General features: G+C 39.8%; 2 protein-coding genes across 3 annotated transcripts in view; one reads left to right on the top strand and one right to left on the bottom strand.

The window, feature by feature from the left end:
• cemip (cell migration inducing hyaluronidase 1) overlaps window positions 1-13812 on the top strand; it is a 143363-nt gene extending 129551 nt beyond the window's left edge. For both annotated transcript variants that reach the window (XM_063470434.1, XM_063470439.1), the window contains exons 24-29: window positions 2838-3023; window positions 3511-3715; window positions 5180-5266; window positions 8342-8499; window positions 8725-8825; window positions 10546-13812. In XM_063470434.1, coding sequence (XP_063326504.1) covers window positions 2838-3023; window positions 3511-3715; window positions 5180-5266; window positions 8342-8499; window positions 8725-8825; window positions 10546-10673 — 865 coding nt within the window. In that variant the 3' untranslated portion in view covers window positions 10674-13812. The remainder of the gene's footprint in view (window positions 1-2837; window positions 3024-3510; window positions 3716-5179; window positions 5267-8341; window positions 8500-8724; window positions 8826-10545) is intronic.
• A 1009-nt stretch (window positions 13813-14821) lies between these two features.
• mesd (mesoderm development LRP chaperone) lies at window positions 14822-18977 on the bottom strand. Its single transcript, XM_063470449.1, has 3 exons — window positions 18804-18977; window positions 17384-17612; window positions 14822-15550 (listed from the first exon to the last, which is right to left on the bottom strand). The coding sequence occupies exons 1-3, from the start codon at window positions 18961-18963 to the stop codon at window positions 15283-15285; spliced, it is 657 nt and encodes a 218-aa protein (XP_063326519.1). The 5' UTR covers window positions 18964-18977; the 3' UTR covers window positions 14822-15282.
• Between the last annotated feature and the right edge of the window lie 234 nt (window positions 18978-19211).

The following is a 19211-nucleotide window of genomic DNA, read 5'->3' as shown; positions in this document are numbered from 1 at the left end:
ACAATAAATTTCCTCACTTAGTAAATCTGTCCCATAAATTAGATCCATATTTTCTTATATTTTACTGTTGTCATCAAAAGTAAGTAAGTTCCTCCTCCCTGTTTAGGATTTCTATGACAGCCGTAACATTCCCTCAGTCCGTCACTTATCCCAGCTGACCTGAAGTAAGAATTAATCTTAAAAACATGGACACTGCTGATGAACACTGAATATACAGAACATTAACATTAACAGTTAATGTAGATCATAATCTTGAGCTCATATAGTGTTCTTCAGTTCTTATTACAACAGTGTGATTTTCCGAGTTCAGCTGTGAGTTTAACAAACTGTTGTTAAATATATCAGGAAGTTATGGATGAACAAGTTACAGTGAACATTTCCATCATCTGCTTTGTTTATTATGTCGATTGTTTTCATAATTGGTTGGATGGTCCATCACGATGACTTATTGGACGGAATTGTTTTCCTCCCTTTAAAGGATGGTCCAGTGTATCCTATGATAAAGGAAGCAATAAAGGAAGCACTGAAGCCCCCTTTCCTTTCCTGTTTCCAGTTTAAAGGGGGTTTATTGTCATTTCCTGTTCCAGTTCTTCAAATCTTCAAACAAATTTGGAGAATTGGAAGAGCTTTGATTATGGCAACCACACAGATAATTCCAGGTCATGTCTCTCAGTTAGGAAGCTTCCTAAGCAAAATGGACTGTTGGAATGTAGGTAGGTCTCAGGCTACTGTGGTGAGTCGACCCTTAACCTTAGCTGGGTTCTTTGAAAGAGCACAGAAAGATGAAACAGTTAAAGTAATGAAACTGGGAACATGATGGGAGTTTATTGAACACATGGATTTTGCTTTGAAACTCGAGTCCTATTTAGAGGATTTCTGTTATTAATTTGAATGAAACTAATGGAGACCATCAGCCCCTTCACCTCTCAACATTCTTTCCAACGATTCACTGCAAAAATAGGAAAAGTTTCTTTTTGTGGTTTGGCCTCTCTTCAGCTGGCTTTCATGGTGTGGCCCTGAGCTATTTAAATTGCACGAAGTCTGTTTGTTATTTCAAGCTTGTCAGTTAATCCCTGATGGCCTGAATCAAAACATGACAGAACTAATACGAAGCATTTTCACTGATTGTGCAAAGAACAATGGCTCCATCTACAGGTCATTGTGGTGTTTAGCAAGTGAGGCAAACTTTGTAAAAAGAAGTGAATGACATCTTGTTCCTTTTTTGACTCAAAACCTCTGTTTTGTGAGTAAACTGACGAGTTTAATTATGTTTTTTGTCTGGCTTTCATATAATGACACAGTTTTTGTTTGTTTGTTTGTTTTGTTTTTTAAAAAATATTATATATAGAAGATTCATTTTGAAGAAGCTTTTGAGTTAAAGAGATCCGATTTCTTAACTTTGAGTCAGTTTATATGGCAGGTTTTATTTCACGTAATATTTGACCTTATTTAGTGGGGTTTTTTCATGTATTTAGTCTTTAAGTAGAGCTGGCACCTTTCAGTAGACCACAAAGGGGAATTGATGATTGATAAACAGCATGCGTGGCTTTGTGAAGTCAGAGCCTGAATAGTTAAGCTGAGCAGCTGACAGAACAGTCATTAAGGTAATCAGAATGTTTTGCAATGTAAATGCAAATAACGTGCATTCTGTATGCTGCACACAAATGACTGAGAATTAGCCCCATGCCACAGTGTATAAATTAAAAACTTTGATTTTTGAATACTAATGCATATCTGTGATAGACTGGTGAGTCTTTAAATGGTGTACCCTGCATCTTACCCTCTAACAATCCCAAAAGGTTGAGTCTGTTCATCTGGACGTAGCGTTTTCAGTGGGAGAAACGTTTCGTCACTCATCCAAGTGACTTCTTCAGTCTCAGCTGACTGCAGGTTTCCCCAACCCGTGACGGTTTGTAACAGTACATTTGGTCTTTGATCATTGATCAATGGGCTTTGATTAGTTGTTGTTAATTAATGGTCATGACAATTTGCATATTAATGATCAAGGCACTGACCCCACAGCACATTTTTCATTCAGTGGTGCTAGTTTCAGTCATTATGCAACTGGCAACTTTTTATTGTCACTCCCTACATTTTAACAGGAGTACATCTACGTTCTACTCCTTACATTTTCAAAGCAGGCTTGTTACTTTGCATTTAGTTCATTTGAAGCAACTTGTTCACATCACTGCTTTTCTTTTCAGTGTTAAACCAATTTTAAATTAAGAGGAAGGTCAGAGATTGTTTTTGAAATGTCAGGACTGCTCAGTGACATCTGATAAACAGTCAATATAAGGACTGCATTTAAATCATTTTAGAGTTTTTAAATCAGATATTGCATCAGTATAAGATGTGAATGGTTTTTCATATAATGAAATATGTTTGACAGCAAGTTGAACTTTGCATTATTTGAAGGTTGCATGAATATACTTGGCAGTTCATGCAGTCTAAACAGCATTCTGGTGAAGTTTATGGTAATGCATTTTGTTGGACAGGTTAGTAAGCTGTGGTGGTTACAGTTTTAGGTTACATCAAGGTACCAGTCAATTAGAATTTAAGCTGATATTAAAAGTAATACTCATTAGAGTCCCTCGCTGAATTCCACCTTTAAACCTGCCTCGTAGTGTCTACAGGCTAGAAATCAGCCACAGTAGCTCATTTAACATCAGCTTATATCATGTTGACTTTAATTCTGTACATGTGTTGTTGTGTAAATCATGAGGTTCAGTTTCATTTACACAAAAATACCTGATAGTAATGTCCCCATGTTTTTGCTTTTGAAATTAAATCAGATCATATTGGATTTGGATTGGTTTGGTGTTTTCCTTGTGTTTCAGGAATGACTGGATCAATGTGGGCCTCTGCTATCCACAAGGTACCACCTTCACAATCCTGTCAGACATCCACAATCGGCTGACCAAACAAACCCGCAAGACTGGCGTCTTCATGAGGACGACTCAGAAGGAGAAGATCAACCACTCGCACTTGGCCAGAGGATATTACTACTGGGAAGAAGACACTGGGTCCGACCCATGCACAGACCACTACATTACACTCATTACCAGAAGTAGGACAACTAGGAAAAATATACAGGGATTTGGCTTAGACACACACAAAAGATCACTCTTACAGTAAAATATGTAAGAGCTACATCAGCCCAAAGTGAAATGTGGCATTCCTACAATAAAAGATGCAAAGGTGTGAGCTACATTTTTGGGTGACCTTTGTGACTAAGCACAAATAAAGCTGGACATACCCTGGATATATACTGATATACTGTTAAGAGGATGGATGGATGAATGGATGGCACTGTAAGATTTCACAAAAAAGTGTACCTGTAGGTATTACTGATCACCTGACTGCTCAGGGTTAGATGACATGAGTGTATTGTATAACCTCTGTGCATTGCAATGTCAGATGTTAGGAATACCTTTAACAGTGTGATTTGTTTTTGGTTGCTAAGTGTCAGGGAAAGCATATGATGCCTGTCATTTATTGTGTGTCTTGCAGCCTCCTCTTCCTGAAGGTGAAAGCCCACAATCACAGAGAGACGTTTGCCTTCTGCTCTGTGAAGGGTTGTGAGAGGGTGAAGATCACAGCAATCATACCAAGAGGCAGTCCACCCAGCAACTGCTTGGCTAAGGCGTACCCCAAACATGCTGAGCTGCCCATTGTCGATGTTCCAATGCCCAGAAAAATTCCCACTGCCAGGCTGGTAAGCAATGAAATTAAAATGATTCCCACTCCCCACTATTTTCCTGTGTAATTGGCATTATTCATGTCATTAGAAGTATAGAAAGAATATATGTCCTGGCTAGATGGAAGATTAAAAGAAATGCTTATTTTCTTCTCTTGGTGTTCATTATAATGTTAAAATCCACTCTGAAACACACAGTAAAGAAGGAGGGATTTAAGACAGTGAGAGTGGAGAGATTCAGTAGAGGTGCAATATACAGTAACCAGGTATAGCACTGTGACAATTATACCACTTGATCCCTGGTATGATTCTCAAACACGCACCTTAAAGCAGATAACTCGTAAGCTGGAGAGAAAATGACATATCACAAATTTAGAAGATCATTATTTAGCCTGGAGAAATAGTTTCCTGCTTTATAAGAAAGCCCTCCGTAAATCTAGAACATCTTACTATTCATCATTGATTGAAGAAAATAAGAACAACCCTAGGTTTCTCTCTTTCTCCAAACCATCAACGTGTCTGTCAGACCCCATTCCTACAAGACTTCTCAAAGAAGTCCTGCCATTAATTAATACTTCAATCTTAAATATGATCAACCTAAGAGTAGTTGTCAAACAGCTAACAGATCATCTGCAGTGGAATGGCTTATTTGAAGAGTTTCAGTCAGGTTTCAGAGCTCATCACAGCACAGAAACAGCTTTAGTGAAGGTTACAAATGATCTTCTGTTGTGATTTGGCGCTGTATAAATAAAATTGAATGTAATTTTATTGACCACCTGCCTAATATTGTCTTGGTCCCCCTTTTGCTTCCAATGCAACAGATCCTGTGAGTTGCGAAGCCGCTTTATATTGTAAGGTAAAGACGTACAGTATAACAGAGAGATTTAGTTGTCCACTCTGAAAAAGGACTCATGTAACAGGAAATGGCAGAATCAGGCTCAGCAAGCGACAGCCATCTACTGCTGCTGGATTTGAGGCAAGAAAATACAAACAAACAACAAACAACAAGCGGGACAAAAAACTAACTACAGAACAAATACATGAGGAGTGAAAAGAGAGGCATGGAGGAGAAAATGCTGATAAATACACACTAACTTCATCTAGATTTGGACATATTACACCGTTTGTACATTATTGGTGGAAATCCAGAGGATTTGTTGCCATCTGACACATATTTCTTCACTTATACTAGTTTCATAGTGAGTGTATTGCTATTGTTTGTTTTTCAGAAGCAGACCATCTACTCATTTTTTTGCTGCTGTCTGTAGCTTGCTGTGTGATTGATATTTTAAATTCTGTTGGCAATTATTTCAAAAATATATATTCCAAGCACCATCTGATACACACCGTTTTCCTCTTATTTTTCCCTGCTGCTGGCTTCCCTGAACAGTCATTCACAATGTCATATTTTCCCCATGTTAAATTTATTTTTGCTGCTGTGAATATACTATCATCACTGTTTCTTTGTGGACTTTCTCCTAGCACTCCTCAGAGCACTTCCTGGAGATCAAACTGGAGTCCTACAACACCCGCTTCTTCCACATCAAGGAGGACTTTGCTTTTACTGAGGTACCCTCTCTCTCAGACACACCTGAAGAATGGCTCTAATTATCGAGAGTTTGATTGAACCTGTATCTACTTTTGTTAAAATTCATTACTCAGAATGTTTTTATTTAAAGATACAAATAAAGACAACAAACATCTTCTGAGCTTATGTGTGGAAAGTTCCAGCAGTGTTGCTGACTTGAAGTGCCGCATGTAGTGAGTCAGAATGCAGGTCAATGAGTTCAAGCCGAACATCACTGGATTATTTATCTACACTGCAAGTAAAGGGAGATTAAACCATGTGCCTTTCACTTCGAATGTTTGAAGGCAAATCACCTTGAAACTCATCTTGCAGGGCTCCTAATGTGGATGAGCAGGAGCTGAGACGATCAGCTGATGAGACAGAGTGAGAATGTTGCTCTCCAGTTGGCTGCAACTTTCTCATGAAAGCCTTCACCATGCTGTATGTTTCATGTGCACATAGGCCCTTGCATTGCAGTTTGGTTTTAAGTTCATTTGTTAGTACAGTCGCATCAACAGCAAGCATGATCAGCCTTCCGTTCTGCACCTGAGAGCTTCGTCTGGAGTGTCTCTTGAACTCCTGTGCTCAGGTCCCAGACTCTTTTCAGTACTCTGCCTCAGCCACCTGACAGCTGTGTGCTAGACTGTCACCATGTTCAGCCTCATGCTCCTCCAAAGTGCAACAAACTGTGTGAGATTCAGAGCACATGGCCTGATGAAGTAACTATTTAAATTCATATCTAATTGAAGTAGAATTACATACAGACAGAGAGAGGATGATGTGGGTCCACATCAGGTGATTAGGCGTTAATAATGTGATTGGATGTCCCTGTGTGTGGTTAGATGTCATCTCAGAAGATGTGACATCCAGTGTGAGAGTGGGGAGAAAGGGTGAGCAGGTACAAAAGCATATGAGCTTTTTCCTTTTTGTCTTCTGTGAGATGAGCAGTTCTAAAGGTTGGATCTAAAGTGTTCACGGCTATACAAAAGAGTGAATGCTTTCCTACAAACCCAGCTGCACAAGAGCTTAGACAAACCCATTTTGATTTCCACCTAGCTTCTTCAGGCTTCAGATATCTAGGAGTACATATTACCAGTTCATTTAAAGCTTTGCGAACTGCAGATGGTAATCCTTTGCTAAACTATGTAAGGTTGGCTTTTCAAAGGTGGGCGAACCTTCCTCTATCACTTCTTGGTAGGAAATGAATAATCTACCAAATTTCTCTGTTGTTTTCAGTGTATCCCTCTGTTTTTACCTAAATCCTTTTTCAAATCTGTGAATCGAATGATTTCATCATTTATTTGGGCAAACAAAACCCCCAGGATTAGTATGACCTCACTACAACAGGGTAGGCTCAGTGGTGGTCTCGCTCTGCCCAATATGATGTTTTATTATTGGGCAGCCAACATTCAAAAGTTTACTTACTGGCTGAATGATCTTCAGGCTACTTGGTGTTGCCCTGAGGCTTAATCGTGTCTCTCTACCTCACTTTCAGCACTATTATTTTCATCCCTCCCTGTTTCCCTGTTACAGTTTACAGATAACCCTGTTCTAATTGCCTCTCTAAAAATATGGTATTAATTCTGGCATCACTTCAGTTCAGTCTCTGCCTCTGCTCTGGCCCCAATCTGTAACAACCACCTCCTCCCCCCATCCCTGGTGGACTTGCCCTTCTGTAAATGGGCAAAAAAAGGTATTAAATGTTTTTATGACTTTTTCTTTAAAGATAACACTTTCCTCAGCTTTAGTGACCTGTACTTCTTTGTACGATTTGCCCTCGTGTCATTCGTTCTGCTATTTTCAAAGACATTGTGCATCTTCTATCTGGCCCGAGTTTCCAAGTCATCCCCCCAGTCACTGGTAGGAAGACTTATTTGAGCTGAAGCCTCACAATAAGGCTCTTATATCACAAATATATACTTTAATTACGGCATCAGGCAATTATTCAACCCAAAAAATTGCTTCCAGTTGGGAACAGGATTTGGGTCTTAAGTTTGTGGAAGATTATTGGGACAAAGTCATTGACATAATTCATACCTCATCCTCGTGTGCAAGACTCTCCCTTATTCAGTTTAAGACGGTATACAGATTACACTTCTCAAGATCTACACTAGATCTAAAATATATCCCGTGTTCCTGACTTGTGCAACAGATGCAACACCTCCCCCTGTGATTGAACTTATACGTTTTTTACCTGCCCAACACTTCAGTTATTATTATTATTATTATTATTATTATCATTATCATTATTATTATCATTATTATTATTATTATTATTATTATTATTATTCAGTTATTCACTTTTTATTTTAAAGTGCTTTCTCATGTTTTGAATGTTACACTCAAACCTTGCCCACGAGTTGCCATTTTTGGTGTTTTTGAAGATTCCACCCTAAACCTTCGTCGTAAGCAGCTGGATGTTATCGCTTTCACTTTATTGCTGGCATGACGTAAAATTTTGCTGTCTTGGAAAACTCCTCACCCTCCTGCCCGATCACGTTGACTGGAAGATGTTATGTTCTGATATGTCAAATTACATGTAAAAATTCTATAAATAAAGAGAGAAAAAAATGTTCACAGCTCCGTTCCAGCAGGGACGCCAGAAGAATCATTTATTTACGTTTCTGTAAAAAAGCAGCATAGATTGTACAGCTCCGCTCTGTAAGAGTTTTATTTCTTTTTACTTATTCTGATAGGCTGTACAACTCTGGTGCTCTTTGATGTCTTATCCTTAAAGTGATCATTTGAATACAGCGCCAAATCCCAACTACAGTCACCTCAAGGTGTTTTATATTGTAAGGTAGACCATACAGTAATACAGAGAAACCCCAACAATCAGACAACCCCCTCATGGGGGGAGCAGATCCAGGCTCAGTAAGGGACAGACATGTTCTGCGATGGTTTGGGGGTTAGGGGGAAAAAGAGCAGAGAGACAAAGAGAGCCACATATTAAAGACTAATAATGTAATGTACAGAGCAGTATATGTTTATGGAGTCAAAAGAGATAGGCGAAAAAGAAATTATTGACTTGACACATCCCGGAGCTGCAGTGTGATTGGCTGCCTCTGTTGTGACAGGTAAATGGCAAGAAGTTGTACCAACCTGAAGATGGAGTGCACCTGACAGTAATTGATGGGCATGATGGGAAGGTGGTGGACACGAAAGGCTTCAGGAATTCCATCCTCCAGGGAATTCCTGCAGAGATAGACAACTACATCAGTGGACTGAGAGACAAGTAAGAAACTGCTCCTCTCTCCACCTACACTGAAAAACACCCTGAGGTACATTGCTGTTTCATGTTATGATAGACTGTGTCCTTTGTGGACATAAAAGGTACCTCCAAAAATTGATTTACATTGGCATCATGTGTTAAACTCATCTAAATGTTTTTCAGATCAAAAAATCTATTTTGCTGCATTAAAATATCAATCAATCAATGTGTCTCTCCCTCTTTCACTAGTTCAATTGTCCTCATGACATCCAAGGGTCGCCTTGTTACCAGAGGATCCTGGACCAAAGTCCTGGGGAAACTTGGCGCAGAGAAAAGCGTCAATTTGAAAGGTAACTGTTATGTACTTATTCTGTTATCTTGTCTTTTTACCCTGTAAAGGCTGATGGAGTATTGTCATCACCCTGCTGGGTGGGCGGGTGGTGTGGACACCCAAGTTTGCGAATGCGATAACTCGAGAACGAGCCAATGTAGGAGTTTCAAATTGATACTAAAAGTGCATCGACTAAAAATCTCAGATGGGTTCATATCTCAGTGACCTGGACATCAAGGTCAGAGTAAGTGTTCCGAAAATCTCGTGAATGTGATAACTTGAGAACAAGGTGATGTAGGATTTTGAATGTGATACTGTAGGTGTGTCTGCTCAGAGGCTGAGGGGTAGCACTGGCAGTTGGCAGGAGTTTAGAAGTTTCTCCTGCCAACTTTTAAAATTGGTAAAATTTTATTTATATATACCAGGGGTAGGTAACTCCAGGCCTTGAGTGACGGTGTCCTGCACGTTTTAGATGTGTCCTTGATCCAACACAGCTGATTCAAATTGCTAAATGACCTCCTCAACATGTCTTGAAGTTCTCCAGAGGCCTGGTAATGAACTAATCATTTGATTCAGGTGTGTAGACCCAGGGTGATAATTAACACCTGCAGGACACCAGCCCTCGAGACCTGGAGTTGCCTACCCCTGATATAGACTGTTCTTTCTTGAAGCATGGAAATAAGTGTGGCTGCCTAATTTATCTTTATGAATTTCCTTACAGTTCAAAGCTATCATTAATGCCACAAATAAAAATAACAGGATGGAAAACTTCTATTACATGGCATGAGTAGTTAATTGTTCCCTTACCCATCAGGTACAGTTGTGTTTGAAAGAGTAACTTCTAATCAACTAGTCTCTCTTATGTTGACTAATGTTCATGGCTGCATGGAGAAAGCTCTGCTATTCAAAAACAAAAAACTGTTTGCTAAAGATCACATCGGGCCAAAAAGGCTTCTCCTTTGTTTACAGATGAGACCAACATAGAACTTCTTTGTTTGAATGAGAAGTCTTCTTTAGAGAAAACACTTCAATGTAGCATCAGAACTCTTTGTGCAACATGGAAATGGTAGTGTAAGAATTTTACCGGATCTACTGCATCTTATCCAGGGCAGCACTCCATCACAGACTTAACAGTGAATACTGTCTTTATCCTGTTTTCCTTCTCTCACCCCAACCAATCACAGCAGATGGCCGCCCCTCCCTGAGCCTGGTTCTGCCGGAGGTTTCTTCCTGTTAAAAGGGAGTTTTTCCTTCCCACTGTCGCCAAAGTGCTTGCTCATAGGGTGTCATATGATTGTTGGGTTTTTCTCTGTATGTATTATTGTGCGATCTACTGTACAATATAAAGCGCCTTGAAGCGACTTCTGTTGTGATTTGGCGCTATATAAATAAAACTGAATTGAATTGAATTGAATACTGAATTATGCCAGAAGTTGTTCTATCAAAGAAGTATAAAATCCGTCCTTTTCATTGGAAGGAGAGCATGAAGTGAGCAGTTGTAGGGAAAATGTATAAGCACCTGCTACAAGTTTAAATTACTAATATTATTCTTTTTCTTTGAGGAATGAGGAAATACTACTGATTTAAAAAAAATGCTCTAGATGGTTAAGTTAATGAAAGCAGAAATTATAAAACTATAGGAATTTTTAGAAACAGTAATCAGCTTTAGGACATCCTGTGGAATCCCACTTGTACTCCACTTATGTCTCTTTTATTGGTGTCATCTGGCTTTTCTGCAGATAAGCTGGCATTTGTGGGCTTTAAGGGCTCCTTCCACCCTGACTGGGTCTATCTGGAGGTGGACAGCGAACGAGCCAAGATCCATCAAGTTTTGCCCGTCCCTGTGATCCACAAGATGAAGCTATGAGTGGCAGTCAGAGTGGGGAGGATGAGCCAAGTGACTATTTGGCCCTGGATACTGACACACACACACAACACCCCCACAAAATAATATAAATGCACAGTCACACACACACGCACACTACAGTCAGTTGCTGCGAGCCACTGATCCAGGATCATGTGGTGTTTATTCTGCATTTGGTTATGAGAAAGGATGATGTGAAAGTATGTGAAAGGTGGAGGCACCCCTCACAGAGCTAGCACTGCCCGTGATGAACTGTCAGGTGATAACACCCTCTCTGGCAGCCATGTTAGCGGTCAGCTCATGGCAGCAGTAGCTCAGAACAGCCAATGGTGTCTAAGCAAATGTGGCTGTCTCTAGAAACTATTAATAGGTGATGATAGATGATGATGGTCACTATTGAATCTTTTTTCTGACAGAACACTGCCAACAACATTGATTTGTTTACATTATGCTAGCTTGCTGGCTAAAGTCACCATTGGATTTTGCAAACCTGGTAGATGTTAAGAGACCAACTGAAGTTAACCTCTAACATTCACTCCTTTTTTAGGATGTTTTCCTGCACAAGAGGAAAAGCTCGTAACAGAGGCATTGTGAGGCCAAAATGCATCTATAAGATTTGATTGGGACAGCAACAGCTAACCACTTCTGAAAACGTGCTTATTCCATACGGCCAAAGCACAACCAGACTCCAATTTTAATACTTAACAGGTTTTTGGCACTTACCAATTTTAAGCCTAACAATCAGTGTTTTGACACGTTTGTTCCCAGCAGCTGGGATTGGCCCCTTTTACTAAAGGTCATCAGGTCTTTGGCACAACCAAAAATCTTAATTAAATCTTTCACAGATTTGAGCTTTAGCACAGAAATCAGTTTTCAACCTGTAGTGAAAAAAAAACCTGTCTTATTATTTGCACTTGATATTGAAATATTTGTTTAAAAAACAGCACAAATTGTAGATTGCTGCTAAAACTAGCCACACCTGTGAGCATTATTTGGGGATTGTGCTCACGTACCATTTCACCCAGCTAAAATCTTTAAATCTGACCCATACGGGTCATCCAAAGAGTGTAGAAAGTAAATGAAAACACGCACTTGAAGGTGGAAGTCATTGATAAGCGTAAAATGGGAAACTGTGACTCAGTCTCTTCTTGAAGGCTTTGTCTTGACCTGTTTGTACACTCAAAAAAAACATTAATTGTATAGTGATGAGGACTTTTTTTTGCAGCCGTTGAAATGAAAGTTAGAGCTCTCCCATATGGAAAAGATATATATAAATCTTATAAAGTTTGTATCTGTCTTGTGTGAAACTTGTATGAAAAGCATACAAGAGTGAAAACAGATATAAGATCCCTTGAAAAATTATATAAATGAAACTTGTATGTTTTGGATACTTACTAAAACAATATATGAAAGCAATGAGAAAGTGGCCACTTTCATGAGTAAATCATATAAGCCTTATATGATTCACTATATGAAGTAAGCCAAATCTTATGCAAGTCTTTTATACGTTTTTTTCTATTTCTTTTCCATATGGGATTCCCCAGACGGGCTTTAAAATAACTGCATGGATTTAATCGAAGATGGCTGTGAGCTGCTAGAGTTGCATTTCTAGGAGTCGTTTGGAACACAAAAACTAAGAACAAGTTCTTCTTTTACCAAAGAATTGTTTCCCATTTCAAAGACAGGATGACACGGGATTCAATACTAGTTTAAATCACAACAGCAGCCACACTGACAGCACATTGTCATTAGACTAACAGACAAGCCAGTTTTTGATCTGCACATTTTGGTGTAGCAGCTGAACAGCATGTGTTTTCCGAGGTTCGTGACTGCTTGCAAAATAACTGGAACTCATTTCATACTTGTTTGCATGTGTCACTGGGACAGTTAATGGTTGGATAAGGAGAGCAGTATAAAAATAAATGGTTACAAAGTTTTTCACAGAGCACTGAGACAGCACTCTGATATCTATGGGCCAATATGGAAGTCTGTAATTGAGCTATACATAAATCTGAATGAATTACATCTATTTTGTGTTATCGGGTGAGGTGCCATTCAGATTAAGTTGTAATCAACAAAGCTGCAAAATATGTAATGCTGATGCTTTTCAGTTAGATCATTTCTTAATATATGCACATGGCAACTAAAGCCAGATTACAAACAACACAACTGTCCTTCTATTAACAGGACAGGAGGTACTAAGGTACTTGGATACAGTTCAGCACTTTGTAGCCTGGTTGATATGTGTACATTATGAACTACTGGACAATTCTCCAGCAGACCTTCATGTCAGCCACGGTTACTAGGCAGTTTCTGGAGCAAATACTAAGTTTCAGTTGTCTTTTCAAGCACATGTGTGATGTATGTGCATCATTAATCATCCTGTGATGTGTAACAGTTGAGTGATTCTAATGTTCTGCTCCGTTTAATTAAACTGGTGAACGACAGAAAAGAAGAGAAAAACAAAAACATTCCTGGTTTGCATCCCAGCTGGTGGTTAACTTGCTTTGTTGCATTCCGAGCACTCGCTCACTTGATATTGTGATGTAGTCTTCTACTGATGGTTTGGGTTTTTTTGTTTTTGTCAGTGTTTGCGATCCATCTGCCTGTCAGTTGGAATGAACCAGCAAGAAGCCCATAAAGATATAAAAGATGAAATTGAGCAGTCCACTGAATGTTTAATCAGGTGGTTTTTAATGTGTCGTTCCCCCCCTCTTCAAAATGATTCCAATGTGACCACAAAAAACGATTCTTCTCCCTTTACCGAAATAGCTGGTCTTTTTTCGGAGGTTGTAGCAGTAATTTAGCGTTTTGTATGTATGTATGTGTTTTTAAAGATCCACAGGTTGCTAAGAGATATATTTTATACTTATTTATTGTACAGACACTCTTGATGTAAATCTACGAGGGACTTGTTTTGAGTTGTAATGTTATTACTGTCCTGTATGTATACTGGATGTAGGAAACAGAAACCATCATAGGTCCACTTATTGCATACATGCATATGACTCCTGGTATAGTTGCCTTGTTTTAACTGTATACCAAATGGATGTGTTGTATAAGTGGCTTAGGTGATGAAACTCCATGACTCCGAATTTGTTTGAGGATTTTTGTACATAAATAAAGACAGTTTGTCTGCACATCTCAGTGTCCCTGATTAAACCAACAGCAACACAGTGGACCCCAGCGTGACTAGCAACCACAGCGTGGACGTTAACTGGGATACAAATGAATGAACAAAATATAATTTTACTGCTTAAAAAACACAAAATCAGAGTGACTGTACATTTTAAGATCAAGACCACAATAATTCTACTGAAGAGTAATATGTAATAGCTGAGTTGCAGCTCCACCATCCATATGACATCCCTACTGTTCTGCTAATTTTAGCCTGTTTTGTGAATAAAGTCTGTACAGATATAGACACAACCTGCCTCTCACCCAGTGACAGCTTTATGCCTTTTAGGATCCATTGCACCTACACAAAATGCTTGTGTGCCCCCTGTTGGCCAAAGCTTTAATTACAATGTACTGTCAGTAGCTTTACTAAAACTTGGGTTTCAAGTTCAGCTCAGTTTGTTTATGCTGGTATCAGCAGCATCATCACGTGGCTGTACTGAACATCAGCGGTCCCCAACCTTTTTTGTGCCACAGACCGGTTTAATGTCAGACAACATTTTCACAGGTGTGAAAAAGGTGTCGCGGATAAAAACAAAAAATGATACAACCAAGACAGAAACTCTGGTATTTTGTAAACATAATAATAAACACAATATCACTGTGTAATTGTGTAACTTTGTTAGCAGCATCCTCCTGAAATGCGCCCACAACATTGAGAGTAACATCCTCCTCTCTGCCCCTTAATGCTATCTGGTTGCTATGGCAATGCAGAAATATTTCTTTCAAAATAAGATACACAACTACAACACAGGAAAAGACCCAGGGAAACCAGGTTAATGATAAAAACCCTGAAAACCATAAATTTCATACCCGAGCCTCAACTCTCGCAGCCCAGTACCAAACGACTCAAGGACTGGTACCGGTCCGTGGCCCGGGGATTGGGGACCGCTGCTGTATATATCTGCACGTATGCCTCTCAATCGAAAGCAAGTCAGCACTTCTTACTGAATGCAATGTTTTCACAGTGGAAGTCAAAGATATCAAAAGTTTATTTTCTCATCAAATCAGATAGAAAATGTGGATGCTACAAACACATGAGGACAGGACAGTGTGATCTGTGCCTCCATGCCTGCACCACACAAAAATAATTCCACAACCAATCATGGATACAAAGGATTAAATGTTTGACAGTGCTCATGTGGAGTACCTTTTTAACAATAAATGCATGTGCTCCTTTTGATCTGGTGATGATTTAACAGAAATCAATATGGCTTCCATTTAAAATGATCTGAAAGTTTGTTACCACTCAGACAAAGAGTGATGATTCCAGCTGAGCAGTGAAGGTGACGTTACCCATCAGAATTCATTAGTTCACTCATCCCTCCACATCTCCAGGTGGTCCAGAGGGCCCTCACCAGTTCACTGCTCACAGAGTGGATGTGGGAAGCATCATTTATGAGACCACAAGGTTAATTAGTAACTCACAACCTCATCAGAGCTCCTGTTTCAGAGAGTTTGCACGGTTTCCCTCCAAATCAGGCTGCTTGCTCTCCGTTTTCTTCTTGCTCTTTCTCTTAGTGTTGACCTCATTCTGCTGCTTGTATTTGGCATCATCCTTGTTGGCAGCCTTCCCTGGAAACACCTGTCCCTCTACAGTAACATCTACGCAGCGCTCTTGAGCCACAAGGAAGTCTTTCACCTCCCAGGCCAAACTACCGTCTCTCAGCATGAAGATCACCCTGTTGGAACCCACCACGAACCTACGAGAGGAAACATTCAGTTTTATTTATAAAGCACCAAATCACAACAGCAGTTGCCTCAAGGCCCTTTGTATTGTAACGTAGACCCTACAATAATGCAAAGACCCCAACTATTAGACGCCCCGCTCTGAGCAAGAGCTTTGGCGGCAGTGGGAAGGAAAAACTCCCAGGCTCAGGGAGGGGCGGGGCCATCTGCTGTGACCATTTGGGGGAGAGGTGTGAGGGAAGAAGAAACACTGAATGCATAATGGAAAGCAGCATCCCCAGAGTTATTGCAGTGTAACTAAAGGAGGATTCAGGGTCACTTGATCCAGCCCCAACAATACACTTTAGGCTTCAAACTTTGCTTTTTGCTAATCTTAAAAGTAGAGATAGTGTCTGTCTCCCAAATCCAAACTGGAAGCTGGTTCCACAGAAGAGGGGCCTGAAAACTGAAGGCTCTGCCTCCCATTCTACTTTTAAATACTCTAGGAACAACAAGTAAGCCTGCAGTGTGAGAGCGAAATGCTCTAATAGGGTGATATGGTACTACAAGGTCATTAAGATAAGATGGGGCCTGATTACTGAAGATATGTTAATTAAGGAGAAGGACTTTAAATTTGATTCTGGATTTAACAGAAAGCCAATGAAGAGAAGAATACATGTATTTACTAGTTTTTCAGCGTCACCCTGAGACAGGATATTTCTAATTTTAGAGATATTGGGCAGATGTAAGAAAGCAGTCTCACATATTTGTTTAATATGTGCATTGAAGGACATGTCCTGGTCAAAAATGACTCCAAGGTTCCTCACAGTGTTACCGGAGGCCAAGGTAATGCCATCCAGAGTAAGAATCTGGTTAGATACCATATTTCTGAGATTTTTAGGACTGAGTACAATAACCTCTTTTTTATCTGGTCCTAGCACTGAACCCTGTGGAACTCCATAATTAACCTCAGTGTGTGAAGAGGACTCTCCATTTACTTGAACAAATTGGAGTCTATTAGATAGATATGATACAAACCACTGCAGTGCAGTACCTGTAATACCTACAGCGTGCTCTAATCGCTCTAATAGGATATTATGGTCGACAGTATCGGACGCTGCACTGAGGTCTAGCAGGACAAGCACAGAGATGAGTCCACTGTCAGAGGCCATAAGAAGATCATTTGTAACCTTCACTAAAGCTGTTTCTGTGCTGTGATGAGCTCTGAAACCTGACTGAAACTCTTCAAATAAGCCATTCCTCTGCAGATGATCTCTTAGCTGTTTGATAACTACTCTTTCAAGGATGTTTGATATGAAAGGAAGGTTGGAGACTGGCCTATAATTAGCTAAGACAGCTGGGTCTAGAGATGGCTTTTTAAGTAACAGTTTAATTACTGCCTGTGGTACAAAGCCTATTATTAGAGATAGGTTGATCATATTTAAGACTGAAGCATTAATTAATGGCAGGACTTCTTTGAGCAGTCTTGTAGGAATGGGGTCTAAAAGACACGTTGATGGTTTGGAGGAAGTAATTATTGAAGTTAACTCAGAAAGGTCAATTGGAGAAAAAGACTAAATGAATATCAATGGTACTAAAAGTAGCTGTAGATAATGTTACATATGTGAGGTGAATTGGGCAGGGTGATGATAATTCTGGAATAACAATAAATAAATAAATAAATGAATAAATAAATGCATGCTTCAGTATTGATCAGTATCACCGAATGGGCACTTGAACTGTTCTGAAAATGACTGTCAGTGAACACAGTTTGTTTGTTACTGCTCAACAAATAGAAATCACTCCCACGCAAACGACAAAAAACAAAACAAGAAACAAAAAATGAAACAAGGTTAGAAAGGAAATACCTCTGAAGATCAAAGTTGGCATTGAAAAGGCTGCCCTGCCACAGGCCTGTGATCTCCTCAGTCTCTTTCTCTGTAGGATCTCCTGAAACTGTGGCAAAAACCATCAGAGTCCGACCTTTTTTGGACATCTTAAGAAGCTCCTCTGGTTTGGAGGGGTTCACCTTAGAGAAGTCGATGGGAGGAGGAGACCTTTTGTGCTCTGGAAGGTCACCTTCCTCAATGTCATCATCTGCCTATTAAACCACATGGAGAGAAAAAAAAAACAAATGACAACAGTTTAAGATGAAACAGCGGCTAATACTGGAAAATGGCTTGCTATTAATGTCTCACTTGTTTTAATCTATTTTATACTTTCCACTCTCACACTATAGCAGGTGTGGACGAAACTCCAGGCCTCAAGGGCCGATGTGTCCTTGATCCAACACAGCTTATTTAAATGGCTAAATTAACTCCTCAACATGCCATGCAGCTCTCCAAAGGCCTGGTAATGAACTAATAATTTGATTCGGGTGTGTTGAACCAGGGTGATATCTAAACCCTGCAGGGCACCTTGAGGCCTGGACTTCCCCCACCCCTGCACTCTAGACACAAATATTTAGATGATGTTGAGTTTTGTTTTCCTTTTTAAACAAATGGTACTCTTATTTTTTAGTCATATGGTTTTTTTCCCTAAAATAACTGATTTAAAAGAGGCCGAACGGAATATTCGGAAATAGGATGACTCATTCTATCATTTAGTGATCATTTCAGACTGAAAGTAGGAGGTACCTCCTTCTGAAAAGTAGGACTGACAATAAAATCAAGCTAAGCAAAAGGGACAATCATATATTTAAGTTAACCTATATCTATACACTCAGTCTTTTACAATGTGGATAACTTCCTATCACTCAATAGAGCACTTTGCTATCAGACTGCTGGCTTACTTTGAATTCAGTTGGATTTATTTAACACCAAAGCACAACAGCAGTCGCCTCAAGGTGCTTAATACAGTAAGGTAAAGGTAAACCCCAACAATCAAATGACCCCTATGAGCAAGCACTTGGCGACAGTGAACAGGAAAAACTGCTATTGAAAAATAAATAAACATTTTAAAAGGATCACCGGGACCAAAAAAACTGTATGTATTGATTAACCAGTGAAATTATAATAACCTCTTGTGGAGTTTACCCTAAAATAACTTCCTCTGGAAAGAATACCCCCATCTCTCCCACTGTGGAATGTGTGCCACGTCTCTCTCTTATAATGACTGTGGTGTTTAGTCTTTCTGTAGCGACGAAAGAGTCCGGCATCTAAAAGTAATCCCTAGCACTTCCACCAATATATCAGTTAAACACTCAGACTTAGCTGGGCTAATGATCTCTCATGACACCTAGCCAGCGGCTAACAGCTGCTAACATCTGAAGGCTGTGGATGGGAAAACTTGCCTCCCACTGTTCCAGGAGCCGTGCCATGTCAGCATCATTGTAGTCTCGGATGTCCTTCTTTTTCTTGGCCTTTTCTTTAGTCTCGGTTTCTACAAAACAAAGCATGTGTGTGCAGAGCACAAGCACCGCACATCTCCACAGAAAGCCAGACGCCATATTTCCAGATGGTACCCTGTGATTGGCTGTGAAGTCTGCCGGTCACAAGACGAGAGGGGCGTGTCAAAAGAGTCCGGCCGGCATCACAGACCGGTGGAGAATTTCAAAGTAAAGCCGGGAGGACTACTACAGTCTACTATTATTACCCCACGAGCACTGCTCCCTTTATTGTTATTATTGTTATTGTTTTTCAGGCAAATTAATCGACTTTCTGGGGCCTAAACGTGCTCAAATACACAGATACGTTA

This window comes from Pelmatolapia mariae, linkage group LG1 (genome assembly GCF_036321145.2).
Source record: "Pelmatolapia mariae isolate MD_Pm_ZW linkage group LG1, Pm_UMD_F_2, whole genome shotgun sequence".
NCBI classification, from domain to species: domain Eukaryota; kingdom Metazoa; phylum Chordata; class Actinopteri; order Cichliformes; family Cichlidae; genus Pelmatolapia; species Pelmatolapia mariae.
This window is presented reverse-complemented; position numbering and strand designations above follow the sequence as displayed.